This window comes from Ammospiza nelsoni, chromosome 4 (genome assembly GCF_027579445.1).
Source record: "Ammospiza nelsoni isolate bAmmNel1 chromosome 4, bAmmNel1.pri, whole genome shotgun sequence".
Lineage (NCBI taxonomy): Eukaryota > Metazoa > Chordata > Aves > Passeriformes > Passerellidae > Ammospiza > Ammospiza nelsoni.
This window is the reverse complement of record NC_080636.1, coordinates 63,546,963-63,571,535: the sequence shown is the minus strand read 5'-3', so window position 1 is coordinate 63,571,535 and position 24,573 is coordinate 63,546,963. Positions and strand designations below refer to the sequence as shown.

The window sequence follows — 24,573 nt, the reverse complement described above, 5'->3', positions numbered from 1 at the left end:
AACAAGTCCAGGGACTCCTGCTCTGAGGACATCTGATTGTTAACCATGGTAAAGCTGGAGTAACCAAAAATACTTTTTCTTTAAGGGGCTGGGATGGGGGCACAGCAGCAGTTCATTAACAGGCCATTCCCAGTTAATCCAGAGAAAGAGCTTTCTCAGAATGTACTTTCTAAACTTAAAGAGAAAATCTTACTGGTCAAGTGTGATGGTTGAAAAACCATCAACTGGAGGGTACTGTTTGTTCTCCTCTGTGGACAGTGAGCCAAAAGCAATGAGCCACATCTGAATCACATAGTGTATTTCTGCTTTAGAATGCTGTATGTATTTCAAGATTTATTTTTAAATGAAATTCATTTGGCTTGAGAATTATTTTGCCATACTTCAGGTTTTCTACTTCTAGCCTTAGTAGGAAATAGTAAACCTTCCAATGCTTGGAAAAGGCTCTGCAGATCTGTGTTCCTGTGGATGGGAACTGGAATAGATAAGTGATTTTTCTACACAACCTGGGCACTGGAAGGCAGAAGCTTTACCATGCTGAAGAAAATGAAATACATATCAACTTGCAGTACTGATTTAGCAGGAGGCTTTAAACTCCAAATGCCAGATACCAACAGTGATGAACATTTTCTGATTTTATGCCAAAGTATTTCTTCTAAACCAAATACAGAGTCTTGCCCAGGGTACAAAAAGCTTTCTGTAATTAACAAAATAAATTTTTGTGATGGACTAGTGGACCCTGCAAATTCTCTTATGATAATTAGAGGTACTAATTGTAAAAATTACTAATCTTCTTGATAGTTTTTGTTGCAATTGCCTAAAACTGTTGAAAGTTTGATTTACTGCTCTTATAAAGCATTTTATTTTAATGCTGACTGCTATTTACAGTTTTAATATATACTAGCCAACAAAAACTGCACGGGCTTGTAAATCCCATTTGCTTACCTAAATGCTGTTTCTCTGAGCAGCCTCTTTGTTTTTTGGATTCTGATTAATTCAAGGCAGTCTGAACCAGATTTCTAATTTGGTTTTTGGCTTGTAAAAGCTGGGGGAAAGAAAGGTAGCACTGAACAATGAATGAGCTACTCTTTGTTGTGCAGCTGTGCAGTAGGAAGAGTGCTCTTTTGAAAGCACTGCATGCAGGTTCTGCAGACAGAGACCATGCTGCTATAAGTATCTTTTCCTTGGGCAGGTTTATATGTGTTTGACTTTTACTGGTGCAAAGGATCTGCATTGCACTCACCTTGCAAATCACCAAGTATCTAAAACGCTGCAAAAATAAAAAAGAATAGAAACTTTGTATACTTCAAAACCTCAACCCCAAAATACATCACTTACCATAGAAACTTCAGTAATCACTCAAGTAGATCCTGCAAAGAACTGCTTTGTTCCCAGAACGCGTGATAAATTATTTATAAAGGGCTTTGTATTGATGAAGTAACTTTACAAACATTATGCAATAGGAGGAGACAGGTATGACTTGTTGACTGCATATCAAAGTGTGGTTATGCAGCTGGTCCAAAGCAAAAGTTGTTCCTACAGTCCCACTTAAACCTGAATTTGAAACTGGGTGTTGTACACTATGAAAGTTTTGTAATCATGACTTGTGCCAAGCCTCACCTTAACTATTTCCACGATTGTTTTATTCAGTCTTCCCTAAGGCACACTTGTAGAGCAGAACTAGACCAGATATCTCCAGAGGTCCCTTCAAGCCTCTATTAGTCTCCAGTTCTAAGCACTGGGCAGTTGTAAATTCAGCACTTCATTACTTTGCAAGCACATCATCCAGATCCTGTCAGAGTTTTACAACTTATGTTTTTAAATAGCACCTTTTGATTTTCATGCATGTCCTTTTCCACAGAGATGCTGTTCCTCTTGCCAGGAACAATACTGTCTATGTAGTTTCTTTCCTTGGCTGCAGAAGCCAGTCTGGCAAGAGCTGAGCTGGTATCAGTGATGGAGAGATCCAGCCTACAGTCATTGGTGATGTGCAGGGCAATCTAATCACAGCAGAGATCTATCAGGGCTCTCTTAGAGGTGAGGAACAGCACGAGAAAGGGAAGCTGCTGTTACTCATGTTTCTGTCAGCCAAGTGGAGCTATAACAGATCTTCTAGCCCAGTTAGAAAAAGGTGAAATGCAAAGAGAACAGTCAACAGAACAATAGATTTTGTTATGAAGGTGTCTACCTTCCTTGTCCTCAAACCAGCTTGTGATCTTTCTCAGAATGATAACTGATTTTATCTTGGTTGAGGAGGGACTAGAGATGGCCCTTTGCAGGTGGGGAGGCCATCCAGGGACTCCTTGCTTTACTTTGTGATGACTGCAGCATACTCTGGCTAAAGGCATAGAGCAAAAACAAATTTCCATGCTCCTCCAGGATTCATGATCTCTCCAGCAAGCAATTTGCAAATTAACTCCTCTTGTAATCCTTACACAGCATCCCTTGAAGAAGGAAAGATTTTACAGAGAAAACTCCCAAAGGTATGTCATCACCCTAGATTCTTAACTGCTGCAAGACATCCTTGCTCCACAGACTTTCAGAGTAACTGGATTTGGAGCAATAGAAGAGCCAGTCTTAAGGGGATCTGTTCTAGCAAGGCAGTTGCCTTTGCAGTCAGTCTAGTCATCTAAATGTTCATGTTTCTTGCCTCACAGCAGAAAAGTGGGTCTTTGAAAAACGAAGGCATGACTCAAACATGTGAGATGATGTAAACATGGATAGTGGTTTTCCCTGGGCTGTACTGAGACAATATTTGCAAATAAGCAGTTTAATATAAAGGTAGTGAATCTACTGGTCCACTTGTCAGCAGGTCAAACCCTGAGGAGTTTTACTAAAGATCTTAGAGCTAAAATTGATTATGCCCTGCTATGTCCATGACAGATTGGCCTGCATCCTATTTAGCAAGTTAACACCCTGAGTCTCAAAATGCCTTTTTAGAACATACTTCTCCTCCCTCTTTACCAGCCCAATGGTCTGCAAAACACTTCACAATTTGTCTCAGCAAGATATCAGCTATGACATGTTCTTCACATGAAAACAGATGTTTTTCTGAAGGACCTTTCATTTTGACAAAAGTTTTAAAAGAAACAGTTCATAAAGAGGGAAGGAGGGATGTTTCCCCCCCCTACAAATAATCTAACACCCTTTCTCATGATTGATACAGATTATATTGAAATTATCTCTTTGATACATGTGATATAGTGCTCAAGAAGCTCATTAAGTCATTTGCAGTGGCAGAGTGTCTTTAAATTCAGAATCTCAGTTTACATTAAGGCTTTATTTCTAGCAAGTGACACTTGCTGAAACTGGAGTGTAGTTATCCCCTCTTTCCTGGAATGGAAACCACCTGTCAGCATAGCTGTAAATTTTAAGACCAGATAATCACAGTTTCTTTAAATCTGTATTCTGCAAAACCCAGATTAATGTAAGACTGAAAGTTTTGACTGCTTCTTCAAGTTGAGTAGCCCTGATCTAAAAGAAAAAAGAGAACAGGTAAAAAGAGGTAAACAACTGAAACAAGACCAACTCTTATTCACTATTTGAGGATTGTGCCTCTAAAAAATGATGTTTGCAGATTCAGACCCTCAGCTGCAGAGTTTGTCATGTGCAACAACATTGGGGAACCTGGATGAAGACTAATTTCTTATGTGATTCTTTCCAAACTCTCCCCCAATCTTCTGAATTATGTATTCAAAGAGCATTGTAACAGATAAGAAAAAAGAACATTATGTTGAAAGAACAAGTTCTATAATGAAGTTTACACTAGATGCATCTCAGTAATTGGGACACAACTTGCAATAAATAGCTCCATTTTGGAAAACGGCATTCTTTACTGGCAAAAACTCTTCTGTAAACTGTATTAATACTGATATAGGTGTTCCTTCTTACATTTGCAGGTTCTGTACATGTGGTTCTCACTCATAAAAATGACTCTGTCCCATCTCCTTTCCTTTTCAAAAAGGATAATCCCTCTCAATGCAGAAAGGCCTGTGTGGGAGCTAAATACAGGTTAAAAGAGTGAGGATCTATATTCAGAGGCTAGAGGAGTTTAAAAAATGCAGTCTTCATGTGTGCCAATCTCTTGTCACAGAGAGCACCTTTCACTGAAAGGCGCTCAGGGTTTGCTTGGATGTTTGGCTGAACATCCTTCCTTCCAAGGACACAGCATTTTATAGAATTAAGCTTCACATTTTGCATATGACATATCAAGATTGATTCACCTCTCCAAGTTGTTTTGTGCCTTTGGGAAGGTTATAATCTCATTCAGCTGTAGGTACTAATCTATTTCCCAGAGAACCTTGCATTCAAGAACAAAAGGCAGCTTGAATCAAGAAGTCCCCCAAGAAACCTTCAAAAACCCAATGAAAAACCATGGCAGTATCTCCCTGATCAATGGATTACTTCATCAACTCATTCTCTCCATCTTGTGGGATGTGTTCAGGTTTGCAGCTTGCTGGGCTGATGCATCCTGTAGCTCACAGTACTTATCCTCCTACTGCTTTGATGTGAAGGATACAAAATATAGGCACTGATCGTTTCAGGTAAGTATCAGCAGCTCTAGTTCCAAGTCCAGTTCCAAGTTCTTTGTGAATACAAGTCCAGGGCCGCCCAACAAGATGGGGAGGTTTACTCAAAGAGAGAGATGTAATCTGGCTCTTGGTCCTCTTGGCCACATGGATAAAGCAACAGCTCCTTCCCCAAGGAAGTGATGGGTTCGTCCTGTTAATATAGCATATGATCAAACACCAATTTTCAAACAGATCCTGCCTGTCACAACTTCACAAGGTGGACAGCAGTCTTTCTGCCTCTGTTTTTTTGTGGATGTGTTCCCACCACTGTGTGATACAGCTCAGTTTCCTGGAGAACTCAGGGAAGGGCCCTCTGTCTTCATAACACAATGTGCTCTGTGCCATAACTCAGTGACAACTCTGGCAGTTCTAGGAAAGAGCTGTGCTCATCCCTGAGAAAACTACAGCTTCTCTGACATGGAGAGGTGCCCTTCCTAGAAAGTGCTAGAGCCAGGAATGTGCAGCATGCAGGTAGAGCAGGACCAGGGATTGTGAACTGTGCTTCTGACTGTGTTCGTGGGAGGGACAAGGGTGGATTCTGGAGAGAACACACATCCTCTGCTTAGGCAAGTCCTGTTCTAAGTACAGTCTGTGCTTCCAATCTCATTCTCCATCCTAGCAACAGATGCATGGTGGGAACTTGCCTTCTTTCATGCTCACCTGGTAGGTGATAAGCAGAACCCAGTGGGGCACTTTGGCAGAGTGGGTTCATCTGCCCACATGTGCTGTAGTGCAGGGGAGCTGCAGGATTCAGACTGTGCCTTGGCTCTATATTCAATGTAGCTATGCACAGCAAAGCTTTAAATCCTTTAGCTCTGGTACAAGTAGCTGTATAACTCCTGCTTTTAATACTTTCAGCCTGAACTGTGAAAATCATGCAAGAAGCAAGCTCAGGCAGTCCAGGTAAAGTTCCGTAGAGCAAATGAGTATAGCTATTGTTCTCATGTCCAGTTTTGTTTACCATGTCTGCATTAAGCTAGGCACTTATTTAAAAGAAACAGGGACTTTAAATGAACCTATGAGAAAAATTATTGACTTGTCCCTGGGCAGATCTTACAGTGAACAATCCACCTGGCTCTCCCAGAAACCCATGCAATTGCAGTCAGTGCTGGTAAACACAACTGTTATTGTTGAAAGAGCCTGCCAACCTTCCTCCTTCCCTTCTATATTTTACCTTTGCTCAGTACCACCCCTTGTTGGCTTTGAGATTATAAAGATATGTTGCTCTCTTTCATGCTGAAGCTGAAGGTAAGCAGGATTTTGTGTTTACCCAACTTGCCACTGCCTCTTAACCATGGAGAGAAGAGAAGAGAAAGGAGTTTGTATGAGTATGCTGTCACCTCTCATCAACATTCTACTAAGCAGCTTCTAAGTAACTTGGGCCCAGCATGCAAGGTGTTCTGTGTGCTTGAGGGTGAGTGAATCAAATCTAAGATACCTGAGATGTATTAGGTCACCTGGGCTGTACCAGTCAGCCCAGGCTGATATACCCTTTTGAAACATCACACAGGGTACCCAGCAGCAGTTAAAATGGGTCTAGTTACCGACTTCAAAGCAACTGAATCTAGTCTGTCTTATTTTGAAGTGCCCTGAGGCAATTAAGCTATTAGTGAATGCATTGCCAGATGTTCACCTTGTGGTAGTCGACAAGGTCAGCCAGTGTTGAATGTTGTAGCTGGTCTACTCCAAGAAAGCTGTAGGAATCACTGGAGGCATCAATGAGGAAATGTTTACATCCTTCCACAGACCGATAGGACAGCACATAGCCTTTGATTTTCTCACTGACCCGGATCAGAAAACTCCCTGGTAGTGTTTTATTCAGAAGATCTTCTGCTTTCTTAGAGGTTAGGATACCTGTTCAAAACCAAAACACAAAACTGAAGGGAGAAAAGCATTTGTGCAGGATTGGACAGAACAGTTCTCACAAGAAATCTGCTTTAAAACCAGTCCATGGCACTTCCATCCCTTCCACCGTTTTCTTGCCCAGTAGCCCAAAAAGAAAGTGCTGCCATTGCTAGTAACAGGCCATGGCCAACAGCTCTTTGTTAACTGTGCCACACTTGATCAACAATGAACAGCAAATGTGGACAGCTCGAAAGGACTGTTGCTGTGTTATGAGAGAGAATGGTATTGCAGTTGTTGAATGTTGATTCCAGTGTAGGAGCTTTACTCCCAAGCCCAGCCCATATTAGCAGCCATGTTAGCAAAAAAAACTTCTTAAACACTTGGGTTGGGGTGGAAATTCCCAGGACTCACCATGGAACCAAGGTGCTATTGTGTCTGTGGTTTTCAGATAGCCAGCTCGGAGAGGGAATTGCTCCTCTTTGAACCACTTGATGATGCTTTCTTCTGTGGAATTAGAGATTGTCCTCTGGACTCCCTCTTTCCTGTTAAAAAAGACCTCTGGTTTGTGCATCAGATTCAAAAAGACAGGGTTTGAGTCTCTGCATGGGACTTATGTTTTGCTTAGGATTTTAAGACCAGCCCTAAACAGGCAGCTTACACCAGTTCAGCTGTATGGAATACGGTTTTCAGTGGACATCTGGCATCATAGGGGCTCTCTGTGCTCTAGATTTAAGACACTCTACTAACTAAACCTGTTACCCTCCAGGAATGAACACCTGAAGGCCTCATCACACCCCAGGCTGGAATATAGCCTAGGCTCTGTATTTTGCCCTGCTGGGTGTCTCTTCCACAGAAGGAAGAGAGACAACCATCTCAACCATCTCTTGCTAGAGCAAAAGAATCTCATTCCTTCTCCTTTCCACAGTGCACAGGGGCTTCCTTACCTAATTGCTCTCCCATTTGCTGTTGCAGGAGGTAGAAGTTTAGGCTTGGGAGGGAGAGGTGGGTATTGAAGTGGCCGCCGATCTCCTGCTGTGGCACCCTTGGAAATATCTGCCTGCTTCCCTCTGTGGATGCCCTGCAGTGAAAACCTCCTGTAGTCATCTCGGGCTTGCCGTGCAAGGGAGCGTCTCTTCTCGTCTGCTGCCTTGGATTTCTGCACTGGAACAAAAAAGGAGTCCTACAGGAGCGAACAAGCAGCAAGTTTAAAGCTTGCTACCCCCTTTGGCCATCTTCCTGCTTGTTGAAATGTAAGAATAATCCATTCCACAAGCTGAAAGAGTCAATCAATTGGGAGACCATTTGCCACATCTCTCCCATGTGTTAAGTGGCACAGTTTTTATTCCTTTAAAAGACTAAAAACCAATTATTTGTGGGACAAGATTCAAAATCTGTGTGTTTTTTCTTGGTACCAGGTCCTTTTGTACTCAGAGACTTCTTGGTTTTGTTTCAGATACTGACTCCTGGTTCAGACATGGATTTCTGTAGTGTCTTTCATGTAAACTGGAGGGGGGCAGAGCTTGAAGCTGCTGGAGTTGAAGCTGCTGAAATGACCCCAAATCAATCATTTGAAGGATTTGAAAGTGCTAATCAATTTTGGAGGGTGGGAAGGAGCCTTGCTGAAACTATTATGGAAAGTGGAGAACATGACTGCGTTTTTGTTTAGGTTTTCTTCCTGTAAAACTGCCTCTATTGTCTAGGTCCATCTCTCCCTGGATGGACTGTATGAGTAACCAGCTCTACAGTCACCAGTTTTTTTATCAAGTCAGAAAAATAAAACCCCTAGACTGAAGTGGAAACAACCGGTGGTACAGCATTGCCATCTACTGAGCAGCAGGGAAGGAACTGGGAAGAAAAGTGCATCAGGTTCTCCTTCAGGAAGCATTTGGCAGCAGTGATGGCTACTACTGCAAGTCTCATGCTACTTGCCATTTTCCTTTCTATTATTAGGATTCATTACATGAGACAGTGCAGAAGGGCTTTACTTGGGTGGGATCATGCTTAAATGACAGGGAAGCCCTTTTTGTTAGTCCCTGTTATTCTTGAGGACTACCCTTGTCCTCAAGAGCAGTTACTGCAAAGTCTTACAAAAGGCCAGTTTCTAGTCTAAAATTAATTGTACTGGCTATACTCATGTGGTTCCTATTTGTTGCTTGTTTTTACACAGTGTCCGTTGGAAAAGTTTTCCATTTCCCTGCCCAGCTCTAGTCTCAATGCTGTGTGGACTCAGAAATATTCTGATAATACAGTGCTGTACTTCTTGGCAATACTCTCCACCCTCTGACCTATTACTCAGTTCTAGTATGGCAGGGGAAGGGTTGACATGACCCCACAGAGACCTAGGATTTCTCAAGCCTTATAGGAAAAGGTAATTTTAAGATCTTACAGAATTCCTGCCATTCAGGCTCATTCTCATCCGCTTTCTGCAGTGTTCTCTGGCTCTCTGTGCTGGAGTGGCTCTGTGGTATTGGCTTCTGGGGGGCTGTGGTCTCTTCTGAATTTTTCCTCTGTGCTTCTTTCATCTATGAAAGAAACAGTATGATCAGCTTTGTCTCAGGCAAGCTTTAGCCCTACTTTTTAGCTAGCCTTGAAATACTGGGAGCTCTGTCCTTTACAGTGAATCCCTCCAATTTCAACAATATAGAGACCCTCTGTCTTTACTGAAGGTAACAACTGAGGCAGGAAGGGAAAACAGCCCACCAAAAATCATCAGGAGCATCTCCTTGTGCTACTCCCCAATCTGCCAGCCTGGCCTGCTTTGTATCATCTTCAAATCATCACACCATGCATGAGGAACATAGCAATACTGGATAAAACTGGTCCAAAAGGTGAGAACATTCTTGGCTCATATGAGGCTCTGAAGCTGACTGGGACTCTAGGCTAAAGCACTGACAACCACTCAATGTGTTAGGAGCACCATAGGTTGCCACTTACCTGTTGGAAACTCTGCTTCCTTGCATGGCAATCCGCCAGCATCTGGTGAACATTTCTGGTTCCTCTCTGAGCAGAGCAAAAGAGTGGTGAGAAATAAATGTGACATTAGGACAGTTGCTCTTTTTTTTTTTTTTTTTTCCATGCAAAAGGTGCTTAATGCAAAAGCAGTTATATGACATTTGTTAACAAGTTTTTCCAGCCTGCTCTGACAAACATTGTGGGGCTTTTCCCATCACATTTGGGCAAACAAGCCACAGGAAGAGAACTCAGGGGTGTCGGGATAGCCATAAGCATGCCTAGATTTGCTAAGCAATGCTGACAGGTGCTCCCAGGGAGTAGTCTCTTTCTTCCCTTCCTCTAAAGCAATCCCTTGCAGAACCAGCTGTCTACAGCTTTACCTGCCTGTGCATGTTTGCAGCTGTGGCTGGATTTGCTGCAAACTCCTACTTGACAAACTGATCCAACTGGCTGGATATTTCGTGTTCTCTCTTCCCTGAGAACCAGCCCAGCTGCCCTGCCAGCAGTCCCTAGCTGAGAGTTGCCTCTGCAGACAAACTGTTAGGTCTAGCTTTCAGTAAACACCCACCCACGTCCCCATCAGCCCCCAACTGCCTCCCACAGTACAAGTGATGAGTTAACTGTACTAGTCTGCTTACCAAGGTCACACTTCCTTTTAGCTCCATCACCTACTTGGCTAATATTTAATATGAACATGGCTTTACAATTTCCCTCTCCTCTTTAGGAAACTAGGAACTTCAAATGTCTGTGGAGCAGCATTTTTTTGTAGATCAGCCCTATTCTCTGCAGCATGATACCAGGATCTCTCAGATTAAATGAGAACTAGTGTAAATACCACAAACTAGATCTCAGAGAAGACATTTTATGCAGAAGGTGGGAAAAAGCCTCTCTTCAGGCCTAGAAAATACAACAGGAGACTTCAGTCTGGAGCCCTCCTTCTAACAGCAAAAGCCCCAGAAACCTGGGAAGATTTACTAATAATATAATGACAGTAAAGAAAGGAAAATATACAACCCCCATCTATTCCCATGTGCAAGATTTTGAAAGGGGGGGTAGATTTTTGGTGGTGGCTTGTTTGTTTTTGGGGGGTTGTTTTTGCTTTGTTTTGGGTTTTTTTAGTCAGTTTTGACTAATAAGTTCCTTTGAAAAACAAGAACCTCCCACATAGTTGCTCAACTTCAGCAAACAGTGCAGAGAAAATCCCCATGTGACTCAGAGGCTTTTGATAAAGGAGATAGTCACTCCAAATTCCATTCACTATTCTGGTAGTAGTAGGAGAGCATTTTGCCAAAACCTAACCTTCTGCTATCATACTTTTTATACCCAAGTATGGAGTGGCAGTATGATAAAAGAATATACACTCATACAAGTTCATTCAAGGCTGAATGAAAATGCAGAATGAGATAGGACTTCTCCCATTAAATTGGCAGGACGTCCTGTTCCTTTTGTTCAACTGTAGTTGCATGGGTAGTTAATTTAACTCTTTATTTTTTCCTTCCTCTGCAAATGGCTTTTTGTAGACAGCTTAAAAGCACAAATATATTTATTGCTGGAAAAAATATTTCTGTAATGAAACACCACAGGAATGCAGGCACTGTATTACTGCATTTGGAGCTGTCCTGTGCTATCAATGTCATAAGCTGTTTTCTGTATTAGAAGACAAAAAACCCCAAGAAACACCTAAAATGTGCACATCAGATGATGCTGGTAAAATTATCTTCATTTGGTCTTTTATAAAAATAAGTGATCTGGCTGAGGGCTGTGATGTTCTCTTTAAAAATCCTGGTCTTGCCCCAAAAGCCATTCAAACCAGCCATAGAGCAGAAGGGAAAGTACTTGCACCCCTTGTTTTACCCACAGAGACCAGAAGCAAAGCAATTCAGAGTAGTTTATCCATTGGTGCAGAGCAGATCTATCCCAGCTGAGAACAGCACATGGACCTTCTGAGTCTTAAGGAAGGATGTAACAATATGGCTTCTTCTCTTCTGTAGAAGAAAAGCTTCAACACATAGATGGCTTTTTCCTTTAGATTTGTATTTACAGCAACCAGGATTTGCTGCACTTCCTAGACCTCAAAAAACATATTCTTATAGTTATGGGAAAATGGAAAACTACCTTTGTGAGCTCCTGGCTTTTTCCTGTTGTATCAATATCAGTCATTCTTCTCCCATGTGCCTCCCTTTTCTCCGTGTTTTTTGTATTCCCATGAAGATCTGTCTCAGCCAGAAGTCCTGGCTGTGGGTGTAGAGACCATGTTGCAGAAGATTCAGCCTCTCTGAAATGCAAGAGAGAGAGGACTTAGGAGGGAGTCACTTTCTGATGTCTGAGAATCTCGTGAGGAGGCTGCACGTGAGCAGAGCTGCAATCATGCCACATGTGCACAGGCAGTTATATCTCCAGATCAGGTAGGTGGGTAATTAAATTAATGACTCGTGGTGAGTAACCATTGTCTGGCTGTACCCGGGCACCTGCCGGTGAATCAGAGCGATCTGAGCCCATCACCTTCTGCAGTGGCAGCATCAGCATTTCCTGTGCTCTGCAGAGGGTCCCACACAGCAGCCTTGTCACAGGAGGCTCAGTGAGCCGGGCAATTCTCAGGTCTCTGGTCTCTGCCAGCATTGTGTGTCCTCTCGGAAAACCAGCCATTGCCTTTTGCCAGCAAGACTAGCACAACAGTGCTAACCACAGCCCCTACAGAGAAGACCCACCTCATGTGTCCCTAGACAAAGCCTTCTCCTCCATATCTGCCCACCGAGCCCTTCAGCTGAAGGGTCCTTACCTGCCCTCCTGGCCTTGCTCTCTCGCTAAGCGCTTTGCTCTTTGTGCCTGGATCTCTTCACAGATGGCTGCATAGGATTTATCTGAAGGATGTTCGCCCATCACCCAGACCCACACTTCATTGTCAGCACCGAGTTTCCATGTCACTGACTTCCTGTTGGCTGGAAAAGAAGCAGCTCTTTGGCAAATGCTGTTTGCTGGATAGCTCTCTGCAGGGCCTGTGCTGCACTTGCTGTGCCCTACCCTTTGCTGTTGATTACAGAGCCCCCCAAAAGCAACTGTACATGAAGAAACTAGACTTGGATGCAGCCCACAATTGCCAATTTTTTCATACTCCTTGAGCCAGGTCAGTGAAGGAGGCATTTCTGAGACTAGGAGCAAAGGAGAAGAATCACCACTCTTTCTTTTCTTGCCTTGACTCCTTACCACTGTCCTCCCCCAAACTGTGTGAGGGTGAGCTACTTACAAATAGAGCACATGAGGCAGACCTGGGAGAAGAGAGCTATCTTCCTAGCAGCTGGCATGCTGGTGTAATCCTGGCAAGGGAACTTCAGTGGGAACTGCCCATCAGATCTAGTGCCTCAGGAGAGCTATTCAAATCCATGGTTATGGTAAAGACAGATTCTGAGGCACCATTTAGTGGGAAACTTAATGAGATGTATCTCCTGGGGGCAAATAAGCCCTGTCTTCCCAGCTAGAGGAGTTGAGCAATTTGGTCAAGGACAGAACGTCTCAGCCAGGGAGTAAAAACCATTGTGTGCCTGGCCAAAACTACCCCATTGCGGGTGGATTCATTTATGTTTGAAAATAAGCCTATGCCATGACCCTTGGAGAAGAAATTAATCTAAGAATACATTACTTCCTATCTCTAGGAAGCAGTTGACTAGGCCAGATACATGCCAGAGGGTGAAGCAGCCAGGAGGCAGAGACTTACCTTTTCTTGGCAGTGGCTTCTTTGCTGAAATCTTTTCTGCAGCAGCTTCTCTTTCCTCCCACCGTCTGATCTGTTCCTGCCTCATCTTGAAGAAGAGGATCTGCTTCTGCTCCTCGCTGAGTTCTGCCAGCAGCTCCGGATCGATGTACATGTCTGATAATATCTGTTTCAGCATGGCTGCAGGTTTCACTTACGCACGTTCGTGGCGATAATCTTCAGGGATCGGATCCTCTTCCAGGCTCCAACAAGAAAGAGTGCCTGCCCGTCTGAGACTGAAGCAGGAATGCAGGCGTGCCAGAGCAATTATACTTCTGTCTCTTTCCTTTTTTTTTTTTTAGCTCAGACTTCCTGTGCAGACCAAAAAAAGTAAATAAGTACCTTAAAACCTGCTGTTAAGATTCCTTGGAGTAAGAGGTGAGCTCAGCTCCCATGCAGCCCCTGCCGCTCTGCAGGGAGAGCTGGCCAGAAGGGGCGAGGCCTGGAGTGGGGAGGTTGTGTTGATACTGTGATAAACCCGGCCGATAGTATATCAAAGAGAGAGAGCGCTGCTTGTTAGTCATCAGAGGTGCGGCTTGGCTGTGCTCAAGCAAACATTCTTGCTGGGCAGGGAATCAATGAACCCATGACTAGATGGCTCCTCCTCCTTCCAAACAGGAAAGCTTTGATGATTGAAAGCCCAGCCTGCCTCATTTTACTAAAGAAAGACAGGGAGGACTTTCGACTCTCCTTTTGAGGTGGGAGCGGGAATTTCGGAGTGCTCCCGTCCATCAGTCAGCCTCTCAGCAAGTCAAGGGAGCAAAAGGAGTGCAGCTGGTTTGATGAAAGGCCATTTGGATAGCCAGTGTCCTAGACAGCTTCTGCTATGACACATCTTGCTGATGCACCTCCCACGTGGTGAGCCTAGCATGGGACATCGTTGTCTGACAGGATGAAGCTGATGGGGAGAAGGGGCATCCCTGTTCCTGCCCAGGATACTGGCTCACGTCCACAGCATGCTAGCAAGGTACAAACACCCGCACAGCCTTGCTTTGTGCTCATGGATTTACATTTACAACAGAGATTTCACTGGAAAATTGAAAGCTCTCCTGTCACTTGGGAAGGTGACAAATGAGAAAGTAGAAATGTGGACTAAAGACCTTGAAAACAACTATTTTCCTTATCTTATCTGGATAACTCGTGGAGATCAGGAGATTGGCAGTGCTTTTGGTGACATGGAGAGGCTGACAGTCACGTATTAAGTGCAACACCAGAGCAGGGTGGCTGACTGGCCACAAGTGGCAGGGACTTCCTGGACAAATTCTTGAGAAGTGTTTCTATGGGAGTACAAAGAAAATTAAAGTAGTGGTTTTGTTCATGTCCTTCTGCACAAATCCTGGGAGTCTGACGAACAAGCATGTCAGAACCTAGCACAGTAGGTGGGAGGCAGAGGGTTATTGAGGCAATAATGTGGAAATGCAAAGGACACAGACATGGCAGGACCTGTGCTAGGGTGAAGGGGGAATACAAATTAAATGAAGTTAATGGGGTCAAATCAATTAGCCATCTTACAGGAGAGAGACTAAATTTCTAGGAAGCCAAATGTTGGAAGAAAAGTGCTGGGAGCATCTTCTCAGTATGGCTGTTTGGCTTCTGACAAGAAAAAAACCAAAAAAGGAGGTAGCCAAGCCAGCAAGTGCAATACTGAAGCTTCCCAAGGAGCATGCCAGAGCACACAATTATTTAGATGAAATGGGACAGCACAACAGCAGCCATCATGAAGTCAGACTATCAGAACAGTATCTGCTGTGTTGGTCCACCTTTCTCCCTCTTGCACCCCTGCTGGGAACAAGCAGTCTGTCCCAAGCATCCTCCTGCTTCTGAATATGGCTTGCCTTAAAACTGCCAGAGACACAGCTGGCTGGAGCCCCACTCCAGTGAAGTCCCCATGCACTTTCAGCAGGAGGAGCTTGAAAGGAGCTTGGAGCAGGGGGAGGAGCTGTAGGCAGGGAGACAAATTGCTCCTCAAGGACCTCAAGGAAACAAGGGAGCAGATCATGGTCCCAGAAATGCATAGTCTGCAGCAGAAGCCAGGAGCAAGTCCTGGGGAGTGTGCAGTTACCAGGAGTTGGTGTTAAGTCTTCTCATTTCTATTTTGTTTCTCTGATTACATAATACTTTCCCTATTAAAAATGTTAACTTCATGTTTCTTCTAGAATGAAGCTGCTGTTCCAAACCAGTATCAGGATTTGGTTTAAACAACTTACTTTATTGATTTATAAAAAGGTTTTTAGGGGAGATGATCCGACTTGAGCAATTCTTTCTGAGTAACCCCCTGATGGCAGAGATTTTTCAGCTCAGCAGCCAGAGAGTCTTGGGCTGTCCTCGAGCCATGGAGACGGCAGGTATAGAGGGGGAAGAGCTTCCTGGGACATGACACATGAGAATCCATCAGCAGAATGCATGCAGCAGCATGTCCACACTGCTCTGGCCTCTCAGGAGTTGGAATGGCTTTGCTATGGCATTAACTTGGGTAAACTTGATGTGCTTTGCCATATGCCATGGTGACAAACTGGTCCCTCTTTTCATGTCTGGGCACACAGTGTGTTGACAAGATGGAAGGTGCTCAGCAAACAAGTTTCACAGTACCAATGCAGTTTTGCAGAGTTGGATTTCCTCGTAATTTTGGTTGTAAGAGGAGACTTATAATGCTGTATTCCAAAGGTACCCTTTAAAGCACCAGCTGTTTTAACATAGGGAAATGACATAAGGATCTCAAGAGGTTTGCAATATTTCTGTGTTAGCAGTCATTTCAATAAAGATCTAGGAGCTGGAAATCCTTGTAATCAGTCATATACTGTTCCCAAAATCTGAATCAAAGCCATGTTACTGACACCTGGCTGGAAGTGGTTTTGCAGATGCTGTTCCAGTAAATAGTATATTTACAGTTCAAACTTTGTGAAGACAAAGACTGCAGTAATGGCACAGGGACCTCCAAGCAGGTAACTTACAGGAAAACTATAGCAGAGGTCTTGTTAAGCTTTCTACTGTTTGCATTTTTTTCATGGGAGTGGTAGGTGGGAGCTGGTTTTGCAGAGAAATAGAGATGGGAGTAGCCAAAAATAGCAAAAAACTAAGTGGGGGGATGTGGGAAGCCAAACCAGGGCTTTGGGGTTCTGCCACTCGTGTATAAGATACTCAGCCGGAAAGCTGTAAGGATAAGCACAATTCAAAGGCTAAATGACCCTTCAAAATGTTGTCCTTCACACAACATTTAAATCTCCTACTGGAGGGCAGCCTCTGCTCTGTGCTCCTGTAAATCATCTACCATGAACAGGGGAAGTAAGTCTATGAATACACATGAAAGTGCCATAGCTTTGAGAAGATCTGGCACAAACTCCTGCTCACATGTGCAGCAGGTGACACTTTGGACACAACAGGCTCCCAAGGCACTCCCACCTGGCCATACTAGTCCTGGTCCTCACCATCAGCGCTGCCAGCAGAGGAGAAGTTTCTCCAAGAAAACAACAGACAGACAGAAAATCATACATATGTGTTGTCATCATATTGCAAAGGTTCCATGCCTTCTTGGTGATTTCTCATGGGCTGTCCTTGCAGCACTGACTCCTTCTTCTCCACAGTACAACCAACAAACTACATCTCTCTCCACAGCACAACCAACTGCAACTCTCATCACCAGCTAACCCTTTTGTAGCACTCGTCTTCTTATTGGACACAGCTGTGGCCTATTTAAGGGCAGGCCTGTTCCTAATCTTTGGTGATTAGTACAGCTGCAATTCCTCAGGTGTGAGACTACCATCTGCACTATCTTCATTTTCTTACATTCTATCCCTCCACAGATATGATTTTCACCAAGAAATCAAACAGCACAGTGTAAATGTGCTCATTTTGAGGGAGGCAGCTTACTCAACCTGCTGCACACATCTCCACTGTAAATGTGACAGTAACTGTAAATTTAAAATAACCCAAGAAACCCAACAGTGAGGAGGAAAGAGAATGTAAGAAAAGCTGCTTCAGGGTACAGGTTGATGACCTAAGAGGATTTCTATTCTCATAAAGTAGTTTTCCCCTTAAAAGGCAGATAAGAGCACTTTGCTCAGTAAATGGTGAACTACATTATTTTGAATCGAGAACTTCACTTTGGAGCTGATTATTTGTTTAGTAAGAGGTGGTTTCAGAGAGCCACTGGGAATTCTTTTCCCTGATCAAGAGGCTGGACTGTGAGAATGCAAATTAATTTCCTTTCACTTGCCAAACTAAGCCTTGCAGCACTAGGAAGCTCAGGTTTTTCTGGATTTCTCCAGTTTCAGCCACTCCAATGCCATCAGCTCTCTGCCAGATTTCATGAAGGCATTTCTGATTTTTTTCAGAAGTGAAGCAAAGCAGAATTGCAAAATCCACCTGAAATCAGTGCAGCCAAAAGAAATCACCACCCCAGCCTTGCTCTGAGTACACAAGCCTCCATAGGTTAACTGTTACACATTGGTTCATGACATGCACTTGTGTCAGAAAACATTTATGTTAGCAGCTGCACCAGCAAGGTTAGTACCAAAACATCCTTCTGTGCTTTGGGGTTTGGCTGTTCATTTGTTTGTTTTGTTCTTTGGGGCTTTTTATAATCCTCATCCTGTTCTGAATAGGAGAGTGATTAATTCCTCTCTTTCTGTTTAATTTTGCTTCAGCCTACTGTTTTTGTTTTTTATTTTAGACGGAAGGAAAAACATCTAGTTTGGGTATAAGAGAAGGAAGCGCAACTGCACAAGCACAGCCCTCAAAAGCCAGAACCAGACCTGTTTGTATCTTAGCATTATAGAATGGCTTGGGTTGGAAGGCACCTCAAAGATCATCTAGTTCCAACCCCCCTGCCATGGACAGGGCCACTACAGCAGGTTGCTCAAAGCAGCACCCAGCTTGGTCTTGAACACTTCCAGGGATGTTCCAGTGCCTCAGCACCTTCATGGGGAAGAATTTTTTCCTGATATATAATCTATACCTGCCTTCTGTCAGTTTGAAGGCATTCCCCCTGTCCTATAACTCCATGCCCTTGTCCAAAGCCCCTCTTCAGCTGTCTTGTAGCCCCTTCATGTACGGGATTCTGCATAAGGCTGGCATATAATGCTTGAAAGAACAACACCAAGGAAGTCATCACAACATAAACTACCTTGAAATTACCTAGAGCTGAACTGACTTGCCCTATAGGTCCCTGATATTGCTGGAGGGGGTAGCAGTTATCTTGTAGCAGGTAAGAATGGATGGTAATGACAAGAAGGAAAAATAATTTTATATAGCACCAGCTACTGAACACAGTCTGAGGCCACAGGGCTCTATTTTCAATGAAAATGTTTCTTCCCTCCTAGAACAATGTGCAAACATTTCTTGGATCATCTCCCTGTATGAAAATTACCGAGAGAATTAACAGTGTGGTGAAAAGGGTGAGAGCTACTATAGGTTAACACACCTGATCAGATACTCCACCAAACTCAGTCACTGTAAAAAAGGAGATTTCTCTAACCATGTAATTATATTTACTGTTCTGCACAGAAAGAGGTGCTGGGTGGTATATCTCAGAGCCAGCACCCTGAGGCACAAACTTGGGCTGTTAAGTCTTACTTAAGTCACTACTTGGCTTAAGTTGTTATTGGCTCATCCTTTCTCTACCTCAAATTAAAGCCATTATGTCCCAAGAAATCATAGCCCATGCTTGGTGAGTAGTAGTCCTTTTGTAGAGGGAGATGCCTGAGCTGGGGTGGGGTTTTTACTATTATAAGGAGCAAAAGTTCATCGCTAGGGCAAGTTCTCGCTACAGAAGCAGTAAAAACGGGGGATTTTTTAGTTCATCATGACACATCCTGGATTAGAAGGGTGTTATCTTTCTGTGGTTTTCCCCTTCAAGAACTTATGCCATCAATTTTCTCTCTTCCATATTCCTGTGATTATTGCTTCCATTGCTTAACCACTTTGTTCTTTATCTTGTTTGGAACTTCACTCCCATTATTCATCAAGGTGGTGAGAGGAAAGCTCATGTCTTTACAACCAATTTGATGAGCGACAGTATTGGTATTAATGTCTTTGAAAACGGTCTTTATGTCTGTAGTAACTTGAGGCAGCAGGTTTGTTGCAGAGACCAGAAAGCTTGGCTCCTGAAACACTCAAGTGGGTCTGCACAAACCTGAACTTCTGAACTTTGGGGTAAAACAGTAAGTACAAGGGGGGATAGGTTGTAGGTGGCTCGGGAAGGCTGTACCTTCTGAGTACCTCAGCCAATGGAGAAAGGAAGAGGGCAACTGCGGCTGGGAGTTGAGGATAGAGGCTGCACCCTCTGAAACCTCGAGAGAGAAAACCCCGGGGGCTTGTGTGGGACTCCCTCCCTTTATTAGAATAAACTTGCAGGACTCCTCTATCTCCTTTATGGACACAAACTTCTGACATTTGTGGATTTTCCTGACAGCGGGAATCAGTATTGGGGCACCTGTGGGGAATCCCACTGGAGGCTGAAGGTCCACTTGCATTGGTCCAAGAAGTTTAGTCCATCTTTAGACAACGTACAAATATGTCTGTTCATGTTTAAGTTATGATAGTGATTGATTTGTGGCCCTGTCAAAAACCAAGATCATTTGAACAAGCACAAGCGGTAATGAGCCAGAGCAGAAATGAACTGGAGCCACAGAACATGGAAACAAACTGGAGCTGCAAATAAGCTGAAGCCAGAAAGAAGCCAGGAAAGGTGAAACCAAATTGGAGTCTAAAACATGCTGGAGGCACGAACAAACTCTCCGAGCTGAACCTGAGACAAACTGGGGACAGAAGGAAATCACCTGAAGCTGAGAAGCAAGTGAAGCAGAAACTAGAGAGAGCCTTCCCCGTGCTCGAGACGCAAACTAACGGGACTCACAAAGGAGCTGCAGCCGCCAGCTCCCTGCAGCATCTCTGTGAGGGCTGAGCCGGCTGGGCGCTGGCAGGGCCGTGCTGAGGGCAGGCAGCAGCAGCATCCTCCTCGGTGCAGGCATCCCGGCGTCTTCCCGTGGATCCACACCTGGCGCGGCTCGCTCGGGCACGAGCGGCTCCGGGAGCGGCCAGTTCGAGTTGTTCTGCCGCGTTACAGCAGAGCCAGCGCGGGGCCGAAGGGCTCGTCCTGCCGGCAGTGGCTCTGGGAAAGAGTCGGGGAGAAGAAACCAGGTGAGGCCTGGTGGCAGGAGGGGTCGCCGGGGGCCTGACCTGGGACGGGACCCGCGGGAAGGCCCCCTCAGGATCCCCGCGGCCCCGGCGCCCCCTGGCGGGCACTGTGCGGAGCGGCGGCGGCGCGCCCCTGCGCCGCACCGGCGCCGCCTGGCGGCCGCGGCACGGCCCCGCAGTCCCGGGGCGGCGGCGGCAGCGGCAGCGCCCGGCCCGCAGCCAGCCAGGCGCTGCTCTGGCATGGACACAGCAACTGCGTGAGGATGAGGCCGGCCCTCCACTCCTGGGAGTCAGCTCCGGGAGGGACACTGTTAGGAACATGAATCCACCCTGTCAGAGGTTTATGTCCAAAAGGGAGAGGCCATGGAAATTTCCCACTGGGTCTCGGACTGTTGGGGGACTCAGCCCCCTTTTTATCCTAAGCTCCTGGCTGCATCACCCTCTTCCTCTTCCCCATTGGCTGAGGTACTCGGAAAGTAAAGACTTCCCAAATCGCCTACTCTACAACCCCCTCTGGTAGGCATCCCCCTTTTGATATATAAAGGAAAGAAGAAAAATAAAGGTATTCATAATTCTATTAAGTCTTTGTTCTTTTTCTCTAGGTTTAGGAGTTTCACATGGCCTTGGCTAAGCAACAGTCCGTGTTGATTAGTAACATTTTCTAGAACTATTAATTTCTTCTGTTACTTCTCTATCTATTAAAGTTCCTAGCTCTATCTACAAGTATATTCACATGGTCTGTTTGTAAAGACACATTCATCTTATTCCTTTCAGACACCATGCCTGGTCTGGATACCGTAGCTGGAATATGACACTGTAGTTTGAATATGGACACCATAGCTGGGTTATCATCTCCCCAAACATGCCCTGAACACGGCAGAAAGACCCTCACACCCTCCCACTCCTTCAACCCATGAATAACCAGCCACAGCCATAAAGAATTTGTCAAAAACCAGCTTTGCCACTGAAGCCACTTAAGGCAAAAAACAAGTTTTCCGTGGCTGGAAAGGTCTCATGGAAGAGTCTCATGCCTCCACGCAGACATGTCCCTCTCCATGGTCCCTCTGGCCATAGGCCCCTCCATGTCCCCAGTGACAGCCACATCTTCGTCCATATGCCGCACACAAGACAAGCACCTTTCCATGCTGGCCCTGGCCATGTCCCCCTGAGCCACCTCAAGCCACATTTACCCCCATGTCCTCTCCCAGCCGTGTCCACCCCATGCCCAGGGACACACTTCCTCCCGCATTTAGATCCCAAAACTGTGCTGTGCTGCCACTTAGAGCCACAGACCCCGTGCTGCATTCCGTGGCCGTACCCACAGAGACACCCCGGGAGGGGAACACGGACAGGAGCAGGGATGGCTGGGGAAGGGCTGCCACGGCTCCCTCATGAGGAGACAGTGCCTCCACCTCGGCCGCGCGCCCTTTCCCCGCCCACCGGCCTTTTCCCGCCAATCAGCTCTCGCTGCCCCTGAGCCTTGGCCAATCATAACCTGCACGGCGGGACGCCCCGCCCCCCCACCCACAGCGAGGGCCGCTCGTTCCGGGCCAGGGCCGCCGCTTCCGGCGCGCCGGGGCCGTGCGGCCGCCATGGTGCGGGCGTTCGTGCTGCTGGCGCCGGGCGGGTCCGCCCCCTGCCGCGTGCTGTACGCGCGCACCTTCGGGACCCCCCCCGGCGCCGGCCCCGGGGGGCCCCGGCAGCGCCTCCGCCGCAAGGAGCAGCTGCTGGTCGTAGCCAGGTACACGCGGGACACCCGCCCCCGCGGGAATCCCCTTGCTGCGCATGCTGCTGGGACTCCCGGCACCGTGTGCCCGCCGTCTCCTGAACCCTCTGGACCTGGGACACCTGCTCGCTCTCCCTGGGATCCCCACAGCCGTGATATGCCCACTTTGTTCGATGGGAGGGCTCTTGGGCATTGCCTGACCCCCAGGGCTGGGACACCCACCCCTTGACTGTGGGACACCTTCCGTTCCTGAGCAGAGCCTGTGGCAGCTCCCCTTTCGGGGAACAGGGCTCAGCGAGAGCCCCAGGGATCATTCATGGGATCCACACTTTTGGAGATCCTGGGCTCGGCAGGACCCCTGGGACCCTGTTCCACCACAGAGGGGTCACTGTCCCTGGACGAGGTGCGAGTCCTTAACACGAGTGTCCCGCTTTTCTCTTCCAGACAAGTGGCCTCCCAGTGCCAACTGCTTCAGGCGTCCTTGGGGCGCCCATCTTCCCCACAGCTTCCCCAGCTACCCGATGAGCCGATGTCCCTCCAAGATGCTCCAGGGGGTGTTTTCCAGATGCCCCCCGGAGACCCATTCCCTGAGCAGGTGACAGTAGTCTGGTTATCGGTGCTGGCCCTCGCCTTCGCCTTGGTTTGTGAGCCCCAGGAGAATCTGTCCTTGGCTGAGATCACCCTGCGGCGCCTGGCTCCCCGCCTGCTGCTCTCCCTGTGCCTGCTCGGCCCCGGCGCTGACGTCCTGCTCCGTCCTGATGCCGCCGATGGCCTCCTGGACCGTCTCCTGCCCCACGGGCAGATGCTTTTCCTCAATGAACGTTTCCTTCAGGCAATGGACCGAGAGCTGGGGCTCAAAGTGTCCCGCTGAGCCACAGATAGCATTCCTGCCTACCACCCCCAGATATTTTGAGGGATGAGAGACAAGGGAGGGATCTGAGATGGTCACCAAGCCCCAGTGGGATGGATGAGAAACATAGTTCTGGTATAAAGAGCTATGAGCCAGCTAAGAGCAGGGTTTTAATCCATTTATTCCCCAACACCATCATGGGAGAGCTAATAGCCATCCCCATAAATCCACCTGGAGCTGGGACAGTGCCAAGTTCCTGCACTGTGTTCCTGCACCACTCCATGTGCACATGACAGCGAGTGGAGGCTGCACGTGGCTATGAAGGGACGCTAAAAGAGGAACCCTGGATTGTGGTTATCTCAGCTGGGCACTGTGGGGCATGCAAGGTTTCCCTGGCAGGGGAAACATGGCTCTGGGATGGGACCTTGCCAGGGTACATGGGGCGAGCAGGGGTGTGCACCCCGCCATGGGGCATTGGGGTCTCTGTGTGGGGCATTAAATGAACAGGCAGTGGGGCAGGATGTAGCCTTGTGCCGGGCACAGCAGGGTGCTTGTCCCTAGATGATGCTGCCTGGGGCCAGGGGACCTGTGTGACACCCTGGGAGGTGGCAGGAGCTGGCACCCACCTACCCCGCTCTGCAGGGTGCAGTGGGGAGCAGGGTCCTACCCTAGCAGTTTCTGGGTGCTGGGAAATCCAGGGAGCCAGGAGCTGGTGTGCACAGCTCTTACATCCCTGTGCTGGGAACAGGCTGGGCACTGCCACACTGTGCAGAGGGGCTGTCACAGGGCCAGGCCCCAAAGTGCTTTCCCTTGTAACTGCACCAGTAAAGCTGGAGCACCTGAGGAGGGGTGCTGGGCACTGGGCTTCAGCCATGGTGGGTCTCTGGCTTTGCTGGGGGATCTCACTGTGTGCTGGAGATGGGGGGACATTGCAGCCCACTGTGGCATCCCCCCTTAAGCGGAAGGGAGCACTGTCTTCACCTCCCCACGTGATAGCAGCTGTCACATACTGCACCCACAACTGGCTTGAATACAACCAAAAGCCAAAGAGACTCTTGTCCTGGAGAGTTTCAATGGTGTTAGCAATTAATTGTTGATGAGATACTGGAATCTGAATGTATGGGCCATTATTGTGTCTGCACTGATAGGATTCCCGTTGCTGGATTTCAGTATCACCTGGTTTATGGCCAAAATTCTCTTGCAAATCAGCCACCTGAATTGGATCAAATGCAATAGTTATTTGTGTTTGGTTTTCCTTTCCACCCTCAGGTCTAGTAGATTCAGGGGGAATTGAAGGAGATCAGGAATCATCTTTTCCCGATTCTCTGTCATGGGGATCGCCCTGTGTTTCCATCCCATGTAAGTCTGCCAGACTTTTCCTGGAACTTTGATATCATGTTCACCATATATGGCACCATTTTGGTAGCAGTTTGCTGACCCTGTCCACCATCTGTATTTCAATTTTAAGTAAAGGTCGTAATGTTGTTTCCTTATCAACAGATGAAAATGTTACATGTGTTTTTTTGTCAGGGTAACAGACCCATTTACTGTCTTCCAACTCCCTCATTGGATACAGAAGGTCAGAATTGTGAGACTGTATTTCTGCAAATGGTCCAGATGCTCTATCCTGCACTGGTGCCTCCTTTCCCAGAGACCCCACTGACCTGGCATGGGCCAGGCACCACTTGGCTTCTGCTTCTCCTTGATCTCCTCCTGGAGCTAGAGCAGCACCTGCTCCATCATGGTGGGT

At 46.5% G+C, this 24,573-nt stretch overlaps 3 protein-coding genes across 4 annotated transcripts; 1 reads left to right on the top strand and 2 right to left on the bottom strand.

Moving 5' to 3' along the window:
- Window positions 1-2,991: 2,991 nt before the first annotated feature.
- SH2D4A (SH2 domain containing 4A) lies at window positions 2,992-20,097 on the bottom strand. Of its 2 annotated transcripts, XM_059470491.1 has the most exons (10): window positions 19,967-20,097; window positions 13,078-13,425; window positions 12,145-12,304; window positions 11,481-11,640; window positions 9,348-9,413; window positions 8,800-8,935; window positions 7,358-7,574; window positions 6,825-6,955; window positions 6,202-6,422; window positions 2,992-4,719 (listed from the first exon to the last, which is right to left on the bottom strand). In XM_059470491.1, exons 2-10 carry the CDS (start codon window positions 13,250-13,252, stop codon window positions 4,627-4,629), a joined length of 1,359 nt encoding a protein of 452 aa, XP_059326474.1. In that variant the 5' UTR covers window positions 13,253-13,425; window positions 19,967-20,097; the 3' UTR covers window positions 2,992-4,626. The 2 variants fall into 2 exon arrangements, with proteins under 2 accessions (XP_059326474.1, XP_059326475.1); XM_059470492.1 differs by lacking the exon at window positions 19,967-20,097 and having other exon boundaries at window positions 13,078-13,510.
- LOC132072721 (uncharacterized protein C10orf95) lies at window positions 19,963-21,841 on the bottom strand. Its single transcript, XM_059471211.1, has 2 exons — window positions 21,688-21,841; window positions 19,963-20,555 (listed from the first exon to the last, which is right to left on the bottom strand). The coding sequence occupies exons 1-2, from the start codon at window positions 21,839-21,841 to the stop codon at window positions 19,963-19,965; spliced, it is 747 nt and encodes a 248-aa protein (XP_059327194.1).
- Window positions 21,809-24,324, top strand: AP5S1 (adaptor related protein complex 5 subunit sigma 1). The gene is made up of 2 exons (XM_059470703.1): window positions 21,809-21,988; window positions 22,418-24,324. The coding sequence occupies exons 1-2, from the start codon at window positions 21,840-21,842 to the stop codon at window positions 22,842-22,844; spliced, it is 576 nt and encodes a 191-aa protein (XP_059326686.1). The 5' UTR covers window positions 21,809-21,839; the 3' UTR covers window positions 22,845-24,324.
- The last annotated feature ends 249 nt before the right edge of the window (window positions 24,325-24,573 follow it).

Bases quoted from the DNA above. Each gene is read 5' to 3' on its own strand.
- AP5S1 (XM_059470703.1), top strand. From the start codon at position 21,840: ATGGTGCGGGCGTTCGTGCTGCTGGCGCCGGGCGGGTCCGCCCCCTGC. The intron at 21,989-22,417 runs GTACACGCGGGA...TTTCTCTTCCAG, and splicing joins CAGCTGCTGGTCGTAGCCAG to ACAAGTGGCCTCCCAGTGCC.
- LOC132072721 (XM_059471211.1), bottom strand. From the start codon at position 21,841: ATGGCGGCCGCACGGCCCCGGCGCGCCGGAAGCGGCGGCCCTGGCCCG. The intron at 20,556-21,687 runs GTGGGCGGGGAA...TGTTCCTAACAG, and splicing joins TGATTGGCGGGAAAAGGCCG to TGTCCCTCCCGGAGCTGACT.
- SH2D4A (XM_059470491.1), bottom strand. From the start codon at position 13,252: ATGCTGAAACAGATATTATCAGACATGTACATCGATCCGGAGCTGCTG. The intron at 11,641-12,144 runs GTAAGGACCCTT...CTTGCATTTCAG, and splicing joins GAGCAAGGCCAGGAGGGCAG to AGAGGCTGAATCTTCTGCAA. The intron at 7,575-8,799 runs GTAAGATCTTAA...TTTTTGTTCCAG, and splicing joins GCCTGAATGGCAGGAATTCT to TGCAGAAATCCAAGGCAGCA.